Source organism: Dasypus novemcinctus, chromosome 23 (assembly GCF_030445035.2).
Source record: "Dasypus novemcinctus isolate mDasNov1 chromosome 23, mDasNov1.1.hap2, whole genome shotgun sequence".
NCBI classification, from domain to species: domain Eukaryota; kingdom Metazoa; phylum Chordata; class Mammalia; order Cingulata; family Dasypodidae; genus Dasypus; species Dasypus novemcinctus.
Window position 1 is genome coordinate 31258152 of NC_080695.1, and position 17408 is coordinate 31275559.

Here is a 17408-nt window from a genome sequence, read left to right on the forward strand (position 1 = left end):
ACTCTGGGAGAACAAGGACTTTGTCCGAGCCTGTGCCCTTCTCTCTGCTCCAGTCCACACCCCGGCAAGGTCAAAGTCCATACAACGCCCAGTGAAGCCCCGGCCTGTCCTCCAGTGCAGCCAAGGGACGCCTGGCCAGGCGCAGCGGGACGGAGCTCGGAGGAATGCTCAAAGGCACCGCCCACTCGCCGCCTGGGACCCTGGCACAGGGGAGGGGAAGCAGATCTGAACGCCTCCCTGGCCCTCCCTGGCCCTCCTAGTTGCGGGAACGGAGGCAAGGCCTCTGCATACACACCTGGGCCTCAGGTTAATCACCTGCAAAATGGGGAGACCAAAGCCCATCGGAGAGGGCCTGTGGGTGGCAAGAACAAAGATTTCTTTCTTTAACAAAGACACAGTGCTTACAAAGACCAGCACCTGGCGCTGTCCTACGCAGTGGATGTATATTAACTTGTTTCATTCTCATTATTATTCTTCCCATTTCACAAATGGGGAAACTGAGGTCCTGAAAAGTTCAGGTATTTGTCCAGGGCCACACAGTTGTAAGTAGCCAAACTGGGATTTGAACCTGGGCAGTGACCTCCAAGCTGTACCATCAGACACAAACATTTGTCATGGACCTACCATGTGTGGGAAACTGCATTAAGCATGTTATAGAACATGACGTCATTAACCCTTATGAGAACCCAATTTTACCCATGTGAGCAAAGAGGGGCCTAGGGGGCTTCGGTCCTCTGCCCCAATCCCAGGGGCCAGCAAGGGCGGTCTGTCCCTAACCCTGTGTTCCATCCTCCCTGAGCGGGGCAAGGACAGGAGGGGTTTAGAAAAGTTTTCCTCTTCTCTCTTCATTTGAGCTCCTTTTCTAAACCTGAGCCACACAGCACTGTGAATGCCTGAGAGGACACTCCCCCTGTACCCCCACATACACCCTGTCCCTGCTTTCCCTGCAAGCCTGGGATTTTGTTGTACAAAACACACGAATCGCTGAGTCACCACCCAGGATTTGGAAATCCACACATCATCCCAGAGCTGCCAATAACTGCGTGTTGTAAGGGGGGCAAGTGGCTAGCAGTTCCCCACTCCCCTGCCCCCGCAAGGCCGCCCTCCAGATTCAGGACCCGAGGAGACCCGAGGGGGGCCGGGGATCTGCATTGTGACTGTATCGTTTAAGCCAATGTCAAATACACACCGGCCCTCAGAATGAGTCCCTGCTCGTCAGGAGCGCACATAAGGCCTTTCGCAATGAACGCCTTTGGGACCACTTTTCCACCCGTCTCCCATTTCTCCCTGCTCGAGCCTCAAGGGGCTAGGTCCTTACCCCCCACCCCCACGCCTGATCCCCACTGTTCTTGCCTCCACTTCCACCCTTCTGCTAAAACCCCCTGCCCCTTGGGACTCCTGCCTCCCGGTCCTGCCAAGAGTTCCCCACTTGGCTCTCCTGCAGCCCTGGCGGACTCCGCCACCTCCACGCCTCAGCTCTTCCCACGGAGGGGGAGCACTGCTTGAGGACAGACACCAGTCCCGGAGCACCACAGGGCACCCAGGGGGAACTCAACGAATGCCAAGTGAGTGGATGACCTCTTGGGCGGATCACCTCCCGTTCTGTGCCTCAGTGTCCCCATCAATCATAGTCGGTTGCCTGGCTGAGTCCTAAGAGGCCTTGGTGGCACCAGATTCCAAATCTGGAATCCCTGGACCGTGTGTGACACCCTGGCCGAGGGTACACCTGGGCCTCAGTTTCCCCACAGGGCTGCAGGATTTTAATAAAGGCTCCCATGCCCCAGCAAATGCCCAGGACCCCTAGAAGGCCCCACACAGACAGGCTGACCCTCTCAGCGGGTGGGGGGAGACACGATTCAAGCAGCACTGGCGCTGCTCTGGGGGTGTTCCGGGAATCCCAGCAGCAGCCCCGAGTTTGCTGGTCCCCTGTCTTGCCTGATTATAAGAAAGTTAGATTTTCTTTTTGTTTTAAAATCTAGATTCCTGGGCCTACTGAATCTGAATCTCAGGGGAGGGGCCTGGGAATTCGCATTTTAAGACAACGCCCTGGGGACTCTTGCTTAGAAGTGGCTGCGCTCTGGCGTCAGAACCACCTGGGTTCAAATCCTGGTCCATCACTCGGCGCTGGGCAGCTTCTCGGGCAAGATGCTTAACCTTTCTGAGCCTCTGTGTCCTCATCTGTTAAATGGCCAAGATAAACAGCAGGGAGTCCAGGAGGTTTATTTTGAGGTTTAACTCAGGATACTTTTCATACGCAGAACAGAACAAAAGAAGTACCAGTAAATGATCCCTGGTATTGGGCTCAAACGACATTCAGATGAGGAGGCCAACGGTCGAACGGGTCTTGTGTCACCGGATTCCTAGACCTAGTGCCCAAATTTACACTTTCCAGAACTTTTCCACCCTTTTCTTGGGCCTCCCCCCATCCTTACCAACTTCCCACACGTGGGGCAAGGACAACTGTCCAGAGAAAGGGGAGGCTGTGTGGCCAAGACTTGCCCTGACCTACGCCCTCGTCGTTCCCAAGGTCCCCGAGAGTCGGTCCCTGCCCGCGCCCCGGGAACGACAGGAGATTCGGGGGCGCGCTGGGTGCCTGAGCAGCCGGGGCCAGGCTTTCCCGGCTCCGCGCCTCGGCGATCTGGACCCCGCCAGTCCCGGCTCGGCTCGCGCCCCGGAGTTCCCCGCGCGGGGTCGGGGGCGGTCCCCGTGTCCCCGGCGCCTCGGGGCGCCCCGGCAGCCGAGCCCTTCCCCGGCGCCCGGCGCCTGCCTGCAGCCATCCCCTCGCGCCCGCTCCGCGCGCGGCCGCGGCCCTACCTGCGCGCTCCGGCTCCATTCGCTGTCGGCTCCCAGAGCGGGAAGTGGGGGACCCTGCGCCGCCCGGCCCTGCCCAGCGCCGCGCGGGGCTTTCCTGGGCGCGGGACCCGGCCCGCCCCGGCTTCCTGCGCCCCGCCCCGGCGCCCGGCTCATTTGCATGTGCGGCCCGCCCGCCAGCCCCCCCCCCCCCCCGGAGCCCTCCGCGGGGTCCCCGCCGCAGGGCTGTCCGGGGGGCGCCCCCAGCACCCCGCCCCGGGCCCTCCGCCGCCCCGCTGTGCCCCGCGCAGCAGCCGGGGGTCTCGCCAGCTCGGAGCTCTGCAGGAGCCTCCGCCTTGCTCCGACCAGACCCCGCAGAGGCGGCGCCCGCCTCCCCACCTCCCCTCGGGCGGTCCTACCTGCGCTTCCCTTGGGGCTGGGGGCTGGGCGACCTCGAACCTGCCTCGCCTCCCCATCTGCCCACCTTTTGCCAAATGCCAGTGATTGTTCATTCCAGCGACAGGTGTTTCCAGAAAAACGTAGGTAGTAAAACAGTCTCCGGGGGGTGGCTAGTTCCGCCTGTTAGACCCTGTTTCAAGGCAGTGTCTGTATTAACTCACTCAGTCCTCACGGCCAGCCGCCGGGGGGAGCTGTGATTATCACCCCATTTTACAGACGGAGAAACTGAGGCCCAGGGCTTTTAAGACATTCGCTCTGAGTCACACAGCAGGGAAGCCACAGAGCTGAGATTCACAGGCTTCAGGAACTACGCTGTTCAAACACTGGCCACCCTAAAATCCTGATGGAACCAGGGGATGGGGGGAAATGCTAAAATAATAATAATAATAATAAAAGAAGTAAGACCGTTTCAGGTAACATTAGGTCCCAAGAAGAAAATAACACAGAGCGGGACCCACTAGGCAGGTAGGAGGTGGTCCAGGCAGGCCTCTGAAAGGAGAGGCTTGAGCTGAGGCGCTGAAGGGAGGACAGCAGGGAGGGCTGAGTGTAGGGAGGGGAAGGGGAAGTGCAAGTTCCTGAGGAAGAAGCCGACGCAGCTTGTTGGAAGAACTGCCGGAAGGCCAAGGTGGCGGCTGGAGAGCACCACGGAGGGAAGGGCGGCGGGAGGGCGGGAGGCGAGGCTGGTGTGCAGGCCTCAGCAGGGCAGTGCTGGGGACCCCGCCTGCCCTCGGGGAGCCCCCGGTCTGGGGATGGAAGCAAACTCCTCTGAGAAAAGGACAGCCCGGAGGGATCCAGAGCCCTGGTGGAGCTGAGCCGGGAGGCGGGGAAGCCCCTGGGACCAAGGGCCGGCTTCCTTGGGGAGGGGGCTCCTGGTGGGCTTGGGAGACACGTGCTTCTTTTCTCATTCGTTCATTGAAGCACTCGCTCTTGGCCCTACTGTGTGCCTGACCCTGTGGCACGTGCTGAGGACGCAGACATGCAACAGACAGCCACGGACCTCCAAGTAAGTGGCAGCACAGTGGCCTCTGTTCCCAGGCATCAGGGAGGGCCTCCTGGAGGAGACGGCCTCTGACCATTGCCTCGGCCAGTCAGTGGGAAGCTCCACCTGGGGACAGGGAAGCAAAGGAGGAAAGGCATCCGGGTGCACCAGCACATGCCTGGAGGCAAGCTGGGACCAGGGCGTGGGAGCCTGCAGTAGTCAGCATGGCTTTACCAGGTCTCTGAGTGCCAGGTGTTGGGCAGGGTGCCGGGGAGAGAGAGGAACAGACATGCCCAGCGCCTGCCGCCCTGGCGCCTGGGGTGGGGCTCTGAGAAGGAGACGGCCCCAGCAACTGCGTGGACTGAAGGGCGTGATGCAGAAGCAAAGGCTGACCTGGAGAAGGTTAGGGGCAGGGAGCCTCGCGGAGGGCTTCCTGGAAGAGGTGACGCTTAGGCGTGGGCGTCCAGAGGGAGTAGGAATCCGCCAGACAAGGTGTGACTGCCAAGAGGTCAGAGAGGAATTCCACATCTGAGACCTCTGCTGCACCCACAGTGGGTGGCTTCACCGCGAAAGCTTTGGCTCTGCCTAGAAAATCTCACGGTTTCATGCTCACCCACACAAAAGCTCACTCATCCCCCCAGTCACATGCAGACGCCCACATACCACATATCACATACACACACTCACACACACACACTCCCGTACAGTTGGTATTTGAACCCAGGCAGTTTAGAATTTAACCCCTTGTCAAGGTGACACCATCCTTTGCCCCATCTTTGCCAGACTGTGCCCAACCTTGTCTGGAGACAACAGCAAAGTCTAACGTTGAAGTCCTCTGGGAATGTGTAGCCTGGGCTGTATCCCCTCCTGGCCCCCCCAAACCGGGTTCCCACCCTCTTTTCTGTGTCTTTATGTCATCCTTGGCTTTTACCCTGCTTGTCACGGACCGGCTGCGTCTGCCTGCCAAGTCCGTTACTTCCTGGCTGTGTGACTTGGGGTGAAGTTAATCACCCTCTCTGTACCTCAGCTTCCCCATCTGTGGAATGGGGATAACAATAGCACCACCTCATGGGGTTGTGTGGGGATGAAATGACAGATGAAGTACCCGTAAAGGCGCTTAGAACAATCCTGGGCTCACGTCAGGCGCTCAGTATGTGTCCATTGTGCTGCTATGATTGGAATAAAGATCCAAAAGCAGCCAAATCAGGACCTGTTCCCTCAGCCTTTCTCCCTGGCTGTGAAATGGGGGTGAAGACAGGGCATGGAAAGGACAGAAAAGGGTAAAGCAAAGGTGGCCAAATGTCAAAAATCAGCTGGGAATCTGGGTGCAGGGTAGACAGGAAATCTTTGTACTTTCCTTGCAACTTTTCTGGAAATCTGAAATTATGCTAAAATGAGATTTAAAGGAAACAGAGCATTGTGCCACGGCCCAAGAGAGATGATAAAATGTGAAGTTTATCTTCTTATTTCCACTCTTCAAGCTTCTGCTCCAGCTCTCCACACTTCGTCAGTGGCTGCTCTGTGTCAGGCCATGGAATGGTGCCTGGCAGCACAAAAACAAAGAAAAAAATATCAGTCCCTCAGCCCAGGGGCTTCCCAATGTTTTGCCTCATGAGAAGCTCAGCTCACATTATGCCACAATACATTTACTTGTTTTCAAGCGTATCTTCCATTTTTAAAATAATTTTTAGTTTTTAGTTTTAATTTTTTAAAAAAATTGAGCAGATAATGCAGAGTTCCCAGATACCCTTCTCCCCCAAATGCAGTTTCTCCTATTATTAATGTCATGTATTTGTGTAGCAATTTGTTACAAGTAATAAAGCAATATGGATACATAATTATCAACTAAAGTCTATAGTGTACATTAGGGTTCACTCTTTGTGTTGCCCAGTTCTATTGTTCTAATTTTTTTAACGTTTATTTCATTTATTTTTCCTTTCCCCATCCGTTGTTTGTACTCACTGTCTGTTCATTGTGTGTTCATCTTTTTTTTTTAGGAGACACCAGGAACCAAACACAGGAACTCCCAAGAATTCTACTGGTTTTTGACAAATGCATAATGCTAAGTGTCCACCAATACCATATCGTACAAAATAGTTTCAATCCCTAAAAATCCCCTGTGCTCTACCTCTTCATCCCTTCCCTCTGTACTCCTGACAACCACTGATCTCTTTACTGTCTCTTTTTCAGACTGGCTTCTTTCACTTGGCAATATTCATTTAAAGTTCATTCATTTCCTTTTGTGGTTTGATGGCTCATTTCTTTTTTATCTCTGAATAACATTTCATTGTATGGATGCACTTTAGTTTGTTACCCTGTTCACTTATCGCAGGACATCATGGTTGCTTCCACTTTTGCACAGTTGTGAATAAAGCTGTTATAAACATTTGTGTGTACGTTTTTGTGAGGACATATGTAAGTTTCCTGCCCAGTTGGGTAATTCCTAGGTGGGTGATTGCTGGATGGTTAAGACTATGTTTAGCTTTGTAAGAAACTGCCAGACTCTCTTCCAAATGCCTGCACCATTTTGCATTCCCACCAGCAATGAATGAGAGTTCCTATCGTTCCACATCTTCACCAGCATTTGGTGTAGTCAGTATTTTTTGGATTTTAGCCATTCTAATAGGTGTGTGTGCTATCTTGTTCTAATTTGCAGTTCTCTGATGGCATATGCTCTTGAGCATTTTTTCATACGCTTATTGGATATCAGTATATCTTCTTTGGAGAGGTGTCTGTCAATTCGATTGGCCATTTTCAAATTGGATTGTTTTCTCATTAAGATTTAAGAGTTCTTTGTATATTTTGGATGCAAATTCTTTAAAAGATATGTGCCTTGCAAATATTCTCTCCCCTTCTGTGGCTTGTCTTTTTATTCCCTTTCACAGAGAAGTTTTTTTATTTTAATACAGTCCTACTTACCAATATTTTCCCTAATGGACTGTGCTTTCAGTGTTGTATCTAAAACTCATCACCAAACCCAGCATCACCTAGATTTCTCCTGTGTTAACGTCAACAAGTTTTATGGTTTTGATTTCTATGTTCAAGTCTGTGATCCATATTGAGTTAATTTTTGAGGAAAGGTCTGGTCTGGGTCTAGATTGACTTTTTTGGCATGTGGATGTCCAGTCTTTCTAGCACTGTTAGTTGAAAAGACCATGCTCCTTTGCTCCTTTGTCAATGCTCAGCTGACTGTATTTGTTTGGGTCTATTTCTGGGCTCTCTTCTGTTCCATTGATCTTTTTAATCTATCCTTCACCCATACCATGCTGTCTTGATCGCTGTAGGTTCATATGTCTTGAAGGCAGAGAGGACCAGTCCTCTGACTCTATTTTCCTTCAGTATTGTGTTGGCTTTTCCAGGTCTTTGGTTTGGCGATAGCCACAAAAACCTTGCTGACACTGACTGAAATTGTGTTGACTATATAGATTAACCTGGAAGAATTGGCATCTTAACAATATTGACTCCTCCTAGCCATGAGCAAGGAATCTCTCTCCACTTATTTAGATCTTTGGTTTCTGTAGCAGTTTGATATGGTTATGAATTTGAAAAATAGATATTGGTTTATGTGTGTAATCTGGTCTGTACCTGAGCGTGATTAAGTTATGATTAGGGCTTTGATTGGCCCATGTTATTAGGGCGTTTTATTACAGATAAAATGCATGGTAAAGGACAGAGTTGAGGCATTTTGATGTTGGAGTTTTGATGTTGGAGTTTGATGCTGAAGCCTTAAGCTGGAGCCCTTAGAAGTAAGCGCAGGGAGAAAAGAGAAGCCAGCCCCAGGAAGAGAGGAACCCTGAGCCCAAGAAGAAGCAAGCCCTGGGAAGAGAAGAACCCTGAACCCAGAGAGAAGCAAGACCCAGGAAGGAGGGACCCAGGAAGCCTGAACCCTCATAGATGTCAGCAGCCATCTTGCTCCAACACCTGAAAATAGACTTTGGTGAGGTGAGTAACTCATGCTTTATGACCTGGTAACTGTAAGATCCTACCCCAAATAAATACCTTTATAAAACCCAACCAATTTCTGGCATTTTGCATCAGCATCCCTTTGGCTAACTAATACAGTTTCCTTCATCAGAGTTTTGTACTAATAGTTTTCGTCTTGCTGATCTTATTTTATATTTTGTTAAATTTATACCTAACTATTTCTTTTTGGTGCTAACATTAATAGTCTTGTGTTTTGAATTTAAGATTCCAATTTTTCATTGCTAGTGTATAGGAAAGCAGTAGACTTTCATATATTAACCATATATATATATTTAATACAATGTATATTATTGCATTAGCTGGGACTTCCGGTACAATGTTGAAGAGGACTAGTGAAAGGGGTACATCCTTGCTTTGTTCTTGATCTCAGGGGGAAAGAGAGCATCTAGTTTCTCACCACTAATTATGATGTTAGCTGTAGGCTTTTTGTAGGTTGTGGAAGTTTATCAAGTTGTGGAAGTTCCCATCTATTCCTTGTTTGCTGAGGGTTTTTATCACAAATAGGTATTAGATTTTGTCAAATGCTTTTTCTGCGTGTATTGGTATGATTATACAATTTTTTCTCTTTAGCCTGTTGATATTATTATATTAATGTAATGGATTATATTAATTGATTTTCAAATGTTGAACCAGCCTTGCATACCTGGAGTAAATCCTGCTTGTCATAGTATATAATTATTTTTATACACTGTTGGGTTTTGATTTGCTAATAACTTGTTGAGGATTTTTACATCTATGTTCATGAGAGATGTTGGTCTGTAACTTTCCTTTATTGTAATGTCTTTTTCTGGTTTTGGTATTAAGGCAATGCTGGCTTCATAGAATGAGTTAGGAAATGTTCCTTCTGCTTCTGTTTATAGAAGGAGATTGCAGTGAATTAGTGTCATTTCTTCTTTAAATATTTGGTAGAATTCACCAACAAAACCATCTGGGTCTGGTACTTCCTTTTCTGAAATGCTATTATTGGTTGATTCAATTTATTTAATAGATGTCAGCCTATTCGATGATCTATTTCTCCCTGTGTGGTTATCGCAGATTGTAACATTCAAGGAATTGATCTGTTTCATCTAAGTTATCAAGTTGGTGGGCACTGAGTTGTTCATAATATTCCTTAATTATCTTTTCAAAATCTATGGATCAGTAGTTACAGTCCCTCTTCATTGCTGATAATTTGTGTCTTTTTCCCTTTTTCTTAGTTATCCTTGCTAGAGATAAACAATTTTACTGATTTTTTAAAAAAAGAACTAGCTTTTCATTTTTTTGATTTTCTCTACTGCTTTCATTGATTTCTATCATAATTTTTACTATTTCTTTTCTCCTGATTGCTTTAGAATTATATTGCGCTTCTTTCTTTAGTTTCTGAAGGTAGAAACTTAGATCCTTGATTTTAGATGCTTCCTCTTTTCTAATACATATACTCAATGCTGTAAACTTTCCTTCAAGTACTATTTTTACCATAAAGCCACACATTTTGATAAGTTGTATTTTCATTTTCTTCAAAATATTTAAAAATTTATTTTAAGACTTCTTCTTTGACCCACGTGCTATTTAGAAGTGCAAGTTGGGAAGCGGATGTGGCTCATGCAAATGGGCTCCCACATACCAAATGGGAGGTCCAGGGTTCTATTCCCCAGGCCTCCTCGTGGAGGCAATCTGGCCTGAGCAGAGAGCTGGCCCACACGGAATGCTGGCCCATGTGGTGAGCTGGCCCAAGCAGAGTGCTAGCCTGCTCAGGAGTGCTGGCCCACACAGGAAGCTGGCCTGAGCGGAGAGAGCTGGCTCAGCAAGATGATGCAACAGAAAGAGACCCAGAGGAGAGACAATAAGAGACCCAGCAGACCAGGGAGCTGAGGTGGCACAAGAGATTGAGCGCCTCTCTCCCACTCTGGAAGGTCCCAGGATCAGTTCCCAATGCTGCCTAAAGAGAAGAAAAGCAGATAAAGAAGGATGCACAGGGAATGGACACAGAAAGCAGACAACGAGGTGGGGGATAGGGGGAGGAAATGAATAAATCTTTTTAAAAAAGGAAGTGCATTGTTTAATCTCCAAATACTTTTGGAATTTTCCAGCCATATTTCTATTATTGGTTTCTACCTTAATTCCATTGTGGCTTAAAAGCATATTTTACATAATTTTGTTCTCGTAAATTTGTTAAGATGTGTTTTATGACCCACAATGTGATCTGTCTTACTGAACATCTCATGTGAGCTTGAGAAGAATGTGTATTCTCCTATACTGGGATGAGGTTTTCTATACATATCCATTATAGTCAGTTGATTGATGATGCTTTTCAGTTCAACTATATCCTTACTATTCCCTCACTGATTTTCTGCCTGTTAGACCTATCAAGTACTGAAAGAGGGGTGCTGAAGTCTGCAACAATAATAGATTTGTCTATGTCTCCTTGCAGTTCTTTCAGTTTTTGCCTCATGTAATTTGACACTCTGTTGTTAGGCAGTTTTAGTTTGCCAAAGGGCAGCCCAATGCAACATACCAGAAATAGGTTGGCTTTTGTAAAGAGGATTTGTTTGAGCTAAAAGTTTACACTTCCAAGGCCATGAAAAGTCCAAACTGAGCACTGTAGGAAGTGCTTTCTCACCAAAGTCAGCTACTGTTGATTCTCTTATTCAGGCATGTGGCAAAGCAAGATGGCCACTGATCTCTGCCGAGGTCTCAGCTTTCTCCTCTGCTAATGACTCAGCTTCCCCTCTGCCTCACCATCTCGTTTTGAGCTATTCCATGGGCCCTATCTCTTGGGGGCTTTGTGCTTAAGTGATCCTCTAGTCCTCTCACACGTGGCAGGATAAAAAATGGTGGCCTCCTTTTCCTGTGTGTGTCTTTGTCTCCATCTCTGTTTTTAGACCCATCAAGAGGACAGAAACTCAACATGAATCATGCTCCCTGACATAGTCCATCAAAAGTCGTAAACTGATCTTATTGGTTCTAATCAAACGACTCTCAATGGAATTTAATTCTATCAAAGCATATCACTCCCACAGGAATACGTTAGTTTAAAAACATAATCTTTCTCTTTTTGGGATTCATAAAATAATCTCAAACTGCCACAGGAACATACACATTAAGGATTGCTGTCTTCTTGGAGAATTATCTCTTTATCAATATGTAATGCCCTTCTTTATCCCTGACAATTTTCCTTATTCTAAAGTCTGCTTTTTCTGAAATTAATATAGGAACTCCAGCTTTCTTTTAATTAGGTTAGCATGATATATCTTTCTTCATCCCTTTACTTTTAATCTATCTGCGCCTCGATATTTATATATTTTTTGTACATTCTGATAGTCTCTGCCATTTGGTTGGCAGATTTAGACCATTTACATTTAAAGTGCACACTTGTAAAGTTTGAGTAATAGCTACCATATATGTAATGGTATCTTATTGTACTTGTTCTCTGTTTCTTTCTTTCTTTCTTTTTTTTTTTTTTGTCTTCTGCTTTTTTGCCTTCTCTGGTTTTAATTGAGTGTTTTCTATGATTCTATTTTCTCTTCTTTCTTAGCATATTCATTATATATCTTTTTTGAAAAACTTTTAGTGGTTGCCCTAGACTTTTCAATATACATTTGCAACTAATCTAAGTCCACCTACAAAAACCACTGTATCAGGAAGCAGCTGTGGCTCAAGTAATTAAGCTCCCATTTACCATATGGAGGACCCAGGTTTGCTCTCTGGGACTTCCTGGTTAAAAAAAGAAAAAAGGAGTCGCAGACCTGCGCGGTGAGGCACAGGCCCCTGTAGAGTGTGGAGAGGCACAGACCCTTGCACAGCAAAGCGTCATACCAAAAAGACAAAGATGCAACCAGATAGAAAAAAAAAACAAAAAACAAAAACACTGTATCACTTCACAGGTTGTGCAGGTACCTAAAACAGTATTCTCAGTTCCTCCTTCCATCTTTTGTAACATAAATATCATTCATTTCATGTATCCATAAGGCGTAATCACCTAATACATTGTTGCTATTATTATTTTGAACATTATCAATTAGATCATTGTATTAGCCAAAGGGATGCTGATGCAAAATACCAGAAATCTGTTGACTTTTTAAAGGGTATTTATTTGGGGTAGGAGCTTACAGTTACCAGGCCATAAAGCATAAGTTACTTCCCTTAACAGTCTATTTCCACATGTTGGAGCAAGATGGCATGCTGACATCTGCCAGTGGGCATCCTTGCCTTGTTCCAGATCTTGGAGGGAAAGCTTTCAGTCTTTCATCATTGAGTATGACGTTAGCTGTGGGATAAACTGCCCTTTATCATATTGATGATGTTTCCTTCTATTCCTAGTTTTCTGAGTGTTTTATCAAAAAGGTGTGCTGGATTTTGTCAAATGCCTTTTCTGCATCAATTGAGATAATTATGTGTTTTTCCCCCTTTGTTCTGTTTTTGTGGTATATTACATTATTTGATTTTCTTATGTTGAGCCACCCTTGCATACCTGGGATAAATTCCATTTGATCATGGTGTGTAATTCTTTTAATGTGCTATTGGATTCTGTTTGCTACGATTTTGTTAAGAATTTTTGCATCTGCTATTCATAAGGGATAGCAGTCTATAATTTTCTTTTCTTGTGATATTGACGTAGGCTATGGGTGGGGGCTGTTCATATTTTCGTAGATAACCTGAGCTGTATGTTTTCTGAGTGCTGCGTTTGGGATGGTGAGAACTGCAGCCTGCCCTTGGTAATCATGACAACAACTCCAGTCCTGGAGAAACGCTTTAGTAATGCAAACTCTATAAACTTTAAATATTCAGGGAAAATGCAAACCAAATGTGGTAAAAGCTTATCTAGAAAGTATGAAGTCCATGCTAAAAGCTTACCTAGGACGTGGAAGATATATGCTAATTCAAGCCTACTGAGCACTGAAACAAAGAACCATTTGGTCCTTCCTCTGTATAAAAGGAACTCAAAAATCTTGTTCGGGGCTCGGATTTTGGAATGAGAAGCTCGGAGCCTGGCCAGTCATAAATAAATCATTTTTCCTTCCCAAAAATTATTCCTGAGTCCTGGCCTTTCTATATGCAAATAATTGAACCTCTCGACTTCTACTCATAGAATGAGTTGGGAGTATTCCCTCCTCTTCAATTGTTTGAAAGAGTTTGAGTAGGCCTGGTGTTATTCTTGGAATGTTTGGTGGAATTCACCTATGAAGCTATCTGGTCCTGGGCATTTTGTTGTTGTTGGGAGGTTTTTCATTCCTGAGTCAATCTCTTGTAATTGGTCAGTTGAGATCTTCTACTTCTTCCATAGACAGTTTAGATTGTTTGTTTCTAGGAACTCATCCATTTCTAGGTTGCCTAATTTATTAATGTACATTTGCTCATACTGTCCTCTTAAGATTCTTTTTATTTCTGTGGGGTCAGCAGTAAATCTCCCGTATTATTTTTTATTTTAATTATTTGTGCCTTCTTTTTTTCCTTTGTAACTCTGGCTAAGATTTGTCAATTTCATTGATTTTTTTTAAACAACCAACTTTTGTTCTGCTATTTCTCTATATTATTTTTTATTCTCTAATTCTTGTATTTCTGCTCTAATCTTTATTTCCTTCCTTCTGCTTGCTTTTGGTTTAGTTTGCTTTTTTTCCTAAATCCTCCAGTTTTGAGTTTAGGTCTCTGATTTGAGCTCTTCCTTCTTTGCTAATATAAGCATTTAGGTCTATAAAATTCCCCATCTTTGTGAGTCTTATAACTTTTAATACATTGTGTTCTCATTTTAATTCACCTCAAGATATTTCCTGATTTCCCTTGTGATTTCTTCTTTGACCTATTGATTGTTTGAGTGTGTTGTTTAACTACCATATATTTGTGGATTTTCCAGTTCTCCATCTGTTACTGATTCTAGCTTCATTCCACTGTGGTCAGAGACGATGCTTTTATAATTCCAATCTTTTAAAATTTATTGAGACTTGTTTTGTGACCTAGCATGTGGTCTATACTAGGAAATGGTCCTTGTGCACTTGAGGAAAAAGTGTATACTACTGTTTTGGGGTGCAGTGTTCTGTATTTGTCTGTTACATCTAGTTCATTTATCACATTGCTCAAGTTCTGTTTCCTTATTGATATGCTGTCTAGATGTTCTGGATGTTCTGTCTACTGCCAAAAATGGTGAAGTTTCCAATTACTATTGCAAAGGTGTCTATTTCTCCCTTCAGTTCTGCCAGTGTTGGCCTTGTGTGTTTTGGGTTACTGTGGTTAGGTGCATAAAAGTTTGTGATTGTTATTTAACCTGGATGGATTGACCTTTTTATTTATATATTGACTGAATTAAATATATATTTGTCTTTATTAATATATTCTCTGTCTCTTGTGACAGATTTTGACTTGAAGTCTATTTTGTTCGATATTAGTAGAGCAACCCAGCTCTCTTTTGGTTACTATTTGCTCAGAATATCTTTATCCATCCTAGAGGAGTCAATCTGGGGAGACTTGGCTTGGTCAGCTCTCTCATGGGCAAGGAGAGGGGGCCGAGCTGGAGAAGGGCAAAACCTGCAGCATCCAAAACCTGCCAGGGATGCCCTACAGGCCAAACAGACCCAAAGCAGGGCATTTAAGGCAGTTGTCTCCATCAGGGAAGACTGTGCAGGCCCCTCTCTCCCTCAGATTTTTATCAGTGGCTCCAGTCTTCCCAAGAAAATCATAGGTAGAAGCAAGTGACAACTCAGCTGCAGGTACAGGCTCCTGTCTGTCCACCCAGACCTCCTCTTTCTCCTGCTTGGACTTCCCGTGCAGATGCTTCCAGTGCCCACTCACACCCCTTTGGCCCACACTGGAGGTCACCTGAAGATTTGGTTAAGCTGATCTTTGCATGTTGCTGGTTTCTTTCATCAAGCACTTTCCCTCTTAGGTGGGAAAGCTGGTGGTCCTGTGCTGAGAACCAGCTCAACAATAGGTTGGCTCAAAGGGAAGGTGACACAGAACTTTACGAAATAAAGGACAGCAAGAAAGACATAAGAGAGGAAATAAAGATGGGACCAGGGGACTCACAGCTTCTGCAACTGAGAGCCTTGAACCTAGTTTCCTCATTGCGTTTATTGGGAACTAACAAACAGCTGTTCGTTATCAGAACTGCAAATCTATAATAGGGAACAGGTGCAACATCTACTAATAGGGAACAGGTCATACAAAGTTCAAATGCAATTTAAACTCTTTTCCCAAATACCCCATGAATGAGCTCCAATCAGTAGTGGGTGGGGGCTGGTGAATATCTACCACTGCTTTCTTTCCCCTTGGGGGATCAATTCTGAGATATGCTCTACACATTCTAAAACTGATCTGGGAGTTTTTTTGGTGTTTTGTTTTTTTTTTTAAGATTTATTTTATTTATTTCTCTTCCCTTCCTCCCTTCCCTCCCCTCCCTCCCCCCAGTTGTCTGTTCTCTGTGTCCGTTTGCTGTGCGTTCTTGTCCGCTTCTGTTATTGTCAGCGGCAAGGGAATCTGTGTCTCTTTGTTGTTGCGTCATCTTGTTGCGTCAGCTCTCTGTGTGTGTGGCGCCATTCCTGGGCAGGTTGCACTTTCTTTCGTGCTGGGCGGCTCTCCTTGCGGGGTGCACTCCTTGTGCGTGGGGCTCCCCTATGCGGGGGGCACCCCTGCGTGGCACAGCACTCCTTGCACACATCAGCACTGCGCATGGGCCAGCTCCACACAGGTCAAGGAAGCCCGGGGTTTGAACCACGGACCTCCCATGTGGTAGATGGACACCCTATTCACTGGGCCAAGTCTGCTTCCCTATCTGGGAGTTTTTAACTCTCAAGCTAATCCATACTCAGACTCAAGGAATTTGTCAAAATTATAGTTTACATGTTCCTACCAGATACTGACTCCAGCGGTTTCTGTTCCCAGGAAGCTGTTCTCAGCTGTGATTATTTGCCTGTCTCTCTAGAGACAAATGGAGAAGCCACGTGGAGTTGAGTGAGAATATTGGGAAGCCCCAACTGTTTGAGACTTCCTAGCCCAGGTGCCAAAGATGTGAGCAAATGAGACTTCAGGTGATTCTGGCTTTCAGCTTTTGAGTCATTTCAGCTGAAACCAAGGGGGACAGAGACAAAGTGACTTTACCAAGCACTGACCAAATGGTAATGATGATGATGATGGTGGTGGTGGTGATGATATGATGATGATGATGATAATGGGATGATAACATCTAACATTTAGCACTTATTATGTGTTTGACCTTGTTCTAGGATCTTTTCATATATTGATTTAACTCAGTTAATCCTCACAACAACCCTATGAAGTAGGTATATTATTAACCCTATTTTACAAATGAGCAAGCAGGCACAGATAGGACATGTAATTTGTTCAAGATCACACAGCTGGTGAGTGTTGAGTGAGCATGTTTATTCAGGAGAGAGAAACTTCTCCCAGGAAATTAATAGACATTACGTGTTCACTTTGCTTGTTTCAGTATGTATGATTCGCCATGTGGGAGGGGTACACGTGGCGTAGTGTTTCTGGCTAAGGAAGATAGTCAGTAGCTTCTGCTTGCTTACCACACTGATTTCCTGGGAGAAAAAAAAGACTTGAATTACACAGGTCTCCAGTTTTGCTGTCCTCAAGGCCACCACTTCCACTCAGTTGTCAGAGTTCAGAAAGTTGAATTTCTCACTCTTGGTTGAGAGCCCTTCTATACTTCCCCATTACTTAAAGGTTAAAGCAGGATTTCTCACCCCTGGCACTGTTGACATTTAAAGCTGGACAATTCTTTGTTGTGGTGGGCTTTCCTGTGCATCACAAGATGTTCAGTGGCCTACCTGGCTGCTACCCACTAGAGAGCAGAATCATTTCTCCAGTTATGATGTAAAATGTCTACAAACTTGTGAAATGTCTCCTGGGGGAAAAATCACTGCCCCACCCCCACCCACCACCCCTCCACTGTAAGGAACTGCTGGGTTAGAGGAAACAGGCTTCAGACTTGTAAAAGGCAATTAAAAAAACCTCTTCATTTTGAAATATCTTTGAACTTACAGGACAGTTACATCTGCCATGTCATTCTCTCTCTCTCTCTCTCCCCCTCACCCCCTCACCCCCTCACCCCCTCGCTCTCTTCCTCCCTCCTTCTCATTCATTCTGTTTTAATTTCCTGGCTGCTAAAGCAAATGGCTTAAACAATGAGAATTTATTGGCTCACAGTTTGAGACTAGGAGAAGTGCAAAATCAAGGATCATTAAGGTGATGCTTTCTCCCT

The 17408-nt window shown here is 45.7% G+C and overlaps 1 protein-coding gene across 2 annotated transcripts in view; it reads right to left on the bottom strand.

Moving 5' to 3' along the window:
* Nucleotides 1-3317, bottom strand: part of IL4R (interleukin 4 receptor) — a 43134-nt gene extending 39817 nt beyond the window's left edge. The window contains exon 1 of one of the 2 annotated variants that reach the window (XM_058286158.1): nt 3210-3317. In XM_058286158.1, coding sequence (XP_058142141.1) covers nt 3210-3302 — 93 coding nt within the window. In that variant the 5' untranslated portion in view covers nt 3303-3317. Of the gene's footprint in view, nt 1-2814; nt 2929-3209 lie in introns of those variants that run through there. The other variant, XM_058286160.1, reaches the window with a different exon arrangement.
* Between the last annotated feature and the right edge of the window lie 14091 nt (nt 3318-17408).